The 7,981-nt window shown below is 38.6% G+C and overlaps 1 protein-coding gene across 1 annotated transcript; it reads right to left on the minus strand.

The window, feature by feature from the left end:
• Positions 1 to 853: 853 nt before the first annotated feature.
• On the minus strand, positions 854 to 1,793 carry LOC125668948 (multimerin-2-like). The gene is made up of 2 exons (XM_056161349.1): positions 1,343 to 1,793; positions 854 to 1,260 (listed from the first exon to the last, which is right to left on the minus strand). Exons 1-2 carry the CDS (start codon positions 1,791 to 1,793, stop codon positions 854 to 856), a joined length of 858 nt encoding a protein of 285 aa, XP_056017324.1.
• Positions 1,794 to 7,981: the final 6,188 nt, after the last annotated feature.

Raw genomic sequence — 7,981 nt, forward strand, 5'->3', positions numbered from 1 at the left:
GGAATTTTCATTTTCATCCTGGGGGCCATATGCGGGTTAAAACATTGGAAGGGTTTTTTTTTATAACTTCTCCCCCCCCCCCCTTGATTTCAAGAGATCCTTTTATATTTTATATAGTAGCCAAATCATGTTTTGGAAAATAATTGGTTGTGTCCTGTATAAGTGCAGTAAGGTTAATGAACTTTCTTTTTCACCCTTGGGCCGATTGGTGGTTGAAATACGACGTTTTTCTATAGAGAATCCTGGTTCCCAGAACGCCTCTTACATTTCATACAGAAGCAAAATCATCTTTTAGGGAAAGCTTGTTGATGTCCTTTGAAGTAGGTCACGGTGCATGTATCAATCCAGCTTAAATGCAAACAGAATTTGTTTTCCTCCTAGAGGAAGTTTGTGATTAAATTTCAGGACAAGATCTGTATCCCTAACGAAAGAAAGTCAGGAAAACTGTCTGACCTACCTTTAGCCCTAATGTAGGTCACGGTGCACCAATCCAAGCAAACTCACTCTTACGCTTCTTAAGGGAAAACGTGTGGCCGAATTTCAACGTTGTATATGCATCAGTTATGGAAAAAAAGTCCGGAAAACATGATATTTGACAGACAGACTGACGGACATCGCCATGACTACGGACGTATAAAACCATATTACAGAAGCGAGATGAGAATTAGATAGAACAGTTGTTCCTCTAGGACAATGACGATACCAACCAGTCATATTCTTGCCATCATGTACTACCCGTATATCGTATCGTTTTGAAGATGTGTGTCTAGACTGTATTCGGACATGTACAAGAGTTGAGACGAAGTTTCAGATAAACTCTAGCATTTATTGTTTTATTGCTCTAATTGTCTCGTTATGCCAACAGCCAGCCACTGAAAGATGACTGATAGTTTCCAGAGCTTACGATAAATCCTGCGATCGAAGCTGTAGGATGCATCCTGACGTAAACAACATCTCCCTGGTTGATCTGAACCACCACAGTACCGCTAGAACTATGGTCCTCTTCAACTCTCAGACTATCTGAACGTCTGCCGCCCTTTTGTGCAGAATTTACCATCAACTCGGACACGAGGTCACCATGAGAAGAACTGTACAGGTTCCAGTTGAAGACATAGACGCCATTGGTTGGAGCGGTAAAAACGCCATCATGATGATTATAAGCCACACCGACGTTTGTAATGACGGTATCAAATATTACACTATGATGTTGAATAACACTCTCACCTTTGCTCAAATATGCGTAAAATGCAATGGCATGATCTAAAAGAAAGTACAAGATTCGTGATTGAGGAATTAATTAATTGTTGTGTCATTAATAGATGATTCCTAGTAACAAACTTACTTGGAGAAACACCGCCAGTCAGAATTCTTTTCTGTTCTCGTTTTCCTGGGACACCAACTTGTCTACTCTGCGCATCATTATGTTTGTCATAGTCATGTAATCGTTCATAAATTGTCACAGTTTGTTTTTTATCACTATGCTCTTCTACGTTGCTTGTTTTCACAGTGTCAACGTTACCCGTTAATAGTTCAAAGATTTCCGTTTTCAAATCATCTATTGTTTTTTCCAATTTCTTTTGTCTCAAGTCTGATCGTTTAATCATTTCTTCCAAGATTGAATTTTTTCGTTCCAGGTCCTCACGATCTGCTTTTGCAGTTGTTTCTATAGCGGCGATTTTTTTGTCCTGATCTTCAATTCTTTTCAGCAGGATTTGGAAAGTAGATTCAGCGGAAATATTTTCGCCCTCTTGTCTGCAGGACACCACATTGGCGGAGAGGTGGAAACAAAACATTCCAACAAGAATTAGATATGACATACTGATCACCATAGTTGGAAAACTTTTCACAACTGATATGATATCCACGGTGATTACTAGTTTGTTGTCTTATCTGTGTGTCGTGTTACCCACCTATATTCTATTTATCACGTTTAAGGTCACCATTTCGCAAATCCTATGGTCGTTATAACGATCTAGTTTACCAATCAATCTATTTTGGGACCAAATGTTCTGACGTGTTTCATACCGATTGTTAGACAGTCCTTGGCACACTGATTTTTACTGGAGATTACTCCGTTTGCCTGATTTAGATCTAGGGCTCACGGCTGGTGTGACCGGTCGACAGGGGATGCTTACTGCTCCTTGGCACCTGATCCCACATCTTGTATGTCCATACTTGCCGAATTCTCGATTTTGTGTGCCTAATATTAGTTATATGTATGAGATTGGTCACTGGTCGTTATCTTCACTTAGTGCCCGCAGTAGAAATATTTTATTCAGTCAGTGAAATGCAGATATTGTAAAATGTAATATGCAATTTTTGTGTGTAAGGAATTCTAAAAATATTCAAGTGACTATCTATGTTTAATGAAAACCACGATCGCACTTTCTTCAGAAGTGTTGTATAAAGTCGATCAACGAAATAGCCGAGAAGTTACGATTGTAAGAATATTGTAAAAATAGTATTGCCCTAATACGGTCCCCTGAAATGAATTTCTATGTTTTAAAGCAAATTCTATGCTATTTGAAGAATAGTGTATGCAAAGCTTTCTGGTATAAGATATTCATAAATGTACTGGTGATGATTATATAGAGGATCTTGAACGAGTGATTATGGCATATCGAATTTATGAAATTACTTGCCAGTATTAATATTTCCCGAGTGTTTGCAATTTTAACAGAGTCGCCAACTTCAAGGGTGTCATATTTGTGTACGTGGCGCATGAATACATATGATTGACCTATGTTATTTGCATAATTATTAACCTGTGCTACGAGTTTATATTGATTTTCCGAACCCGCGTTATGAACCTAGAAATAGTACTACTGTGTGATAAATATAGATCTATTTCGTGTTGTGCATGGTAGAATTTACGATCCAAAACCGTAGTGTTCAAGCACATTTTCCCATTTGAATCCTCATCGCAAGAACTTAAGCTCCAGGGTAAACAAAATGCAATGCAAAACAAAAGATGTGACCTAGACCTTGATTGAGAAATCGATTATATAGGGTAGGATTCCCCTCTCATCCCGGAAGACTTTCTCTCTAGCAGACGAAGTACTTCCCCCAGTCTGAATATAACAATCTTATTATTTTCACTACGGAAATCTTCCTTTCTCACTCCAAAATCCCAACCCAGAGTCCGATTTTATCAATTTCTGAGAGTTTCCCACAGCCGAATCTTTTTAAGTTGATGATTCTTCGCTAACATTCTTAGGAAGACGCTCCCAAAGTCTGTGCAAAATTGAAGATTATATATATGTATATTTCAAACTTTTTATATACCCGCTATTTTTAAAATTACCCATTTTAGCACATTTGCCGATTATCCTAACCACGTGACATTCAGCTGACATCATGTGACCTTTATCTGACGTTATGATATGATACACCAATGTCTTGATAGAAGTACTAACAGTTAAGACACAGAAAAACGTTTTTAATGTTTGGGTTTTTTCATTTAAAGAAAACAAAATCGTTTTTTAAAATACATAAGGGTATGAACTCCAACGCTTCACGCCCGCGTACTTCATGAAGCACTTTAGCCCTTCATGAAAAATATACCGGCGTAAAACATTCAGTTCATGCCCTCGGGTATTTTCAAAAAGGAAATTTACATTTTACTTTAATTTCTATCCCAAACTCCAGCTGTGAAAATAGACGAACTATATTTATATAATATTCATACGCACATTGCATTCATGATGAAATGGCAATCAATTGGTAAAGATATCGAAGGAAAATGCATTGATAATGTAAATAATTACCATTGACCTCAATGTGGTAAAAGTTCATTGACTCGGAGTCATGGCAGTCTTGTTTGGTCATAAAACATTTGTGTTTGGCTACCATGAACTCCTAAAATACAGGTATCTCTATAACTTAGTTCCATCCTGAAAAAATATTTCTTAACCTTTTTAATACTAAAGGCCTTCATCAAATGTCCTTGGAATAAGACCAGGATAAATTGTCAATCAAGAATCTCCTTTACCAGGTTGTGAACCAGACACAATGGAAGGACAGACAGACAGGGTACGTACTTGTAATTCCTATGTTCAATCCAAACTGTTTGCAATAGTTAAAGATTATGATTATTTGCTGTTTTCCGTCACACTCAACAATTTTGTATTTATCTGGTGGCGCCCAGTTTTTACAATGTACCTGGGAAGAGACCACCGACCTTCCGAAAGTAAACTGGGAAACTGTCTCAATTACCGGTGCGAGCAGGATTCGAACCCACGCCGACAGAGGTGAGAGGCCGTGTGATTTTGAGCGCGATGCTCTAAGAGCTGAAGAAGATTTCTAAAGATTCAAAATAGTCAGTTTCAATTTATGAATGTACTTTCACAAACGATCATGTATCAAATATCACACGGACTCTCACCTTTGCTCGGCGCAGGTTCGAATCCCGCTCGCGCCGATCACAGGCAATTGCATTGCTTGGGGGTCGAATTTACTATATAAAGAGTAATCTTTATATAGTAAATTCGACCCCCAAGCGATGCAATTGCCTGTGGCGCCGATAAGTGAGAAAGTTTCCCAGTTTACTTGCGGAAGGTCGGTGGTCTCTTCCCAAGATACATTGTATCTGGGTTCTGTCTTCCACCATAAAAACTGGGCGCCACGATATAACTAAACAAAGAGGCCCATGGGCAACATCGCTCACCTGAGTCACCTTGGCCCATATCTGAAGACTTTCCATATATATTTGCATGTAAAACCTTAGTCCCTATTATGGCCCCAACTACCCCTGGAGGCCACGATTTTTGCAAACTTGAATCTACACTACGTCAGAGAGCTTTCATGTAAATGTCAACTTCTTTGGCCCAATGGTTCTTGGGAAGAAGATTTTTAAAGATTTTCCTTATATTTGTATGTAAAACTTTGATCCCCCCTTGTGGCCCCATCCTACCCCCGGGGGCCATGATTTGAACAAACTTGAATCTGCACTATGTCAAAAAGTTTTCATGTAAAAATCAGCTTTTCTGGCTCAGTGGTTCTTGAGAAGAAGATTTTTAAAGATTTTTCCTATATATTCGTATGTAAAACTTTGATCCCCTATTGTGGCCCCATCCAACCCCCAGGACCCATGATTTAAACAAACTTGAATCTGCATTATGTCAGGAAGCTTTCATGTAAATCTCAGCTTATCTGGCTTAGTGGTTCTTGAGAAGATTTTTAAAGATTTTTCCTATATATTTGTATGTAAAACTTTGATCCCCTATTGTGGTCCCATCCAAACCCCGGGGCCCATGATTTCAACAAACTTGAATCTGCATTATGTCAGGAAGCTTTCATGTAAATCTCAGCTTTTCTGGCTTAGTGGTTCTTGAGAAGAAGATTTTTAAAGTTGTCCCTATATATTTGTCTGTAAAACTTTGATCCCCCTTGTGGCCCCATCCTACCCCCGGAGGCCATGATTTGAACAAACTAGAATCTGCACTATGTCAGAAAGTTTTCATGTAAAAATCAGCTTTTCTGGCTCAGTGGTTCTTGAGAAGAAGATTTTTAAAGATTTTTCCCTATATATTTGTATGTAAAACTTTGATCCCCTACTGTGGCCCCATCCAACCCCCGGGGCCCATGATTTCAACAAACTTGAATCTGCATTATGTCAGGAAGCTTTCATGTAAATCTCAGCTTTTCTGGCTTAGTGGTTCTTGAGAAGATTTTTAAAGTTTTTCCCTATATATTTGTATGTAAAACTTTGATCCCCCCCCTTGTGGCTCCATCCTACCCTCGGGGGCCATGATTTCAACAAACTTGAATCTGCAATATGTCAGGAAGCTTTCAGGTAAATTTCAGCTCTTCTGGTCCAGTGGTTCTTGAGAAGATTTTTAAATGACCCCATCCTATTTTTGCATTTTTGTGATTATCTCCCCTTTGAAAGGGACATGGCCCTTCATTTGAACAAACTTGAAAGCCGTTCACCCAAGGATGCTTTTGGCCAAGTTTGGTTGAAATTGGCCCAGTGGTTCTGGAGAAGAAGTCGAAAATGTGAAAAGTTTACAAACGGACAGACAGACAGACGGACGGACGACGGAAAAATGTGATCAGAAAAGCTCACTTGAACCTTCGGTTCAGGTGAGCTAAAAATTGTTGAGTGTGGCGAAAAACATCAATCAACCAATGCATCAAATAATGCAAGTCATTATATGTACCCTAGCAAGATTGTAGGACCATAAATTTCAAAATCTCTCTCTCTCTCTCTCTCTCTCTCTCTCTCTCTCTCTCTCTCTCTCTCTCTCTCTCTCGTGTGTGTCTGTCTGTCTGTGTGTACGAAACAGTTAACTGGATTTTTTATACAATTGTTGAATAATTTGATATACTAAAACATCTGAATGCGAATATGCAACAAACTGATTGAGGATGAAACACTGTCCTGAATGTACTAGTATGTCTCACTGACGTCAACGTTTACAAGTAGATTCCCGCAGAAAAAGCTACATGATTCAAGCTTTTACAAACTTTTCACGACTCAGGAGGCCTCGATGGTAAATATGATTAGACCTATACAATTTTCAAATTATTTGCCACGCCTTTTCAACCAAGAAAGCGAAATATTTACTTTCTTTACTTTAGAATATTTACTTTAAAATATCCTTTGTCGACCGGTTACATCCGCCGTGATCCCTATATCTTCATCAGGTAAACAGAGTTATCCGTAGTCAAAATCAGTGTGCCAAGAACGACCTAACAATCTAATAACAGCAGTTAATAAAGCAAGTTATGAAACAGATATTTTTCATACAAGTTGCTGTTAAATTACTTTCGATAAGCAATCTCGTCAACTTCAGAATACAGATCAGCTCCTTAACACAAACTTAAGCAAGAGCTGTTTGTAAAACATATATGCTCCTCATGGTGCAAAATTGAAAAGGGTTATACACATGCATCATTTAATTGATACTGTAAATTCCTAAATATACGAAAGGAATTTATTATCGAGTAATTTTCTCGCTTATATTTTTATATTGCTAAAATACATGCAAAAACACCTGATCAACAGACCACTCGAGAATTTATTTTCTCGCGATTTGATGTCCACGAGTCATTTCGCAATAATAAGTACTCGCGTAAAATAAGGAATCTACAGTAGGGGTACCATGAATTCAAAATACTGAGCAGACAATATCTTCCTATGTCAAGAGTGGATTGACCATGTAACCTAAAAATCTAAAGGGGCCATCTACTTATGCTGTACCAGTGTGCCAAGTTTGGTGTCAATTAAGCAAATAATTCTTAAAAAATCAATATATGCACCCAGGGGTGCATGAGCCGAGTTGCATGGGATACATTGTAAAGTCAGGAATGATGTGGCATATTTATAATTGTGATGATTTGGATTTAAACTTTTAGAGTTATCATGCAGATCCAGATATTTCTAAAATTTTCAATCTTTTTTCAGGACTGTGACCTTGACCTTTTTTCTCCAAAATCAATAGGGGGTCTTTCTAACCTGCTATCCAACAATATAAGGCCAATTCAACTTAATTGATAGATTATCATCCCCGCCCGCCCCTCAAAAATTGGCCCGCCCTGAATTTTTTTAATTTGCGAAACTTGCGATTTCCGGAATATTTTCATGTTCGACTCCGGCATTTACAGTTCTTGTTTACATTTCCGGTATAGCAACATAAAAAACTAAAGTCAAGCTAGCGAACAATAAGCTAGCGACCAATAAGGATTTTTCCTAATATTTATCGCTTAGAAAATGTACGTATAACGAACCCGACAAAAAAGTACTCTCAATATACGGCGCCTAGCGCCTAAACTAGGACTTTTGCCACTTAGGTGACCACAGGGCATTTTAGGGCATTGATCCCCCTAATGGAATCTGACCCCAAAAGGGTAAGTATAGGCACCGATTTGGGGCACGGGGGCGCCAAATATACCCTAGTTTTACTATTTGACTATATGCGATAGGGGTCTAGGTAGGGCGCCTAGCGCCTAAACTAGGACTTGTGCCACTCAGCTAACC

This window comes from Ostrea edulis, chromosome 4, assembly GCF_947568905.1.
Source record: "Ostrea edulis chromosome 4, xbOstEdul1.1, whole genome shotgun sequence".
NCBI classification, from domain to species: Eukaryota; Metazoa; Mollusca; class Bivalvia; order Ostreida; family Ostreidae; genus Ostrea; species Ostrea edulis.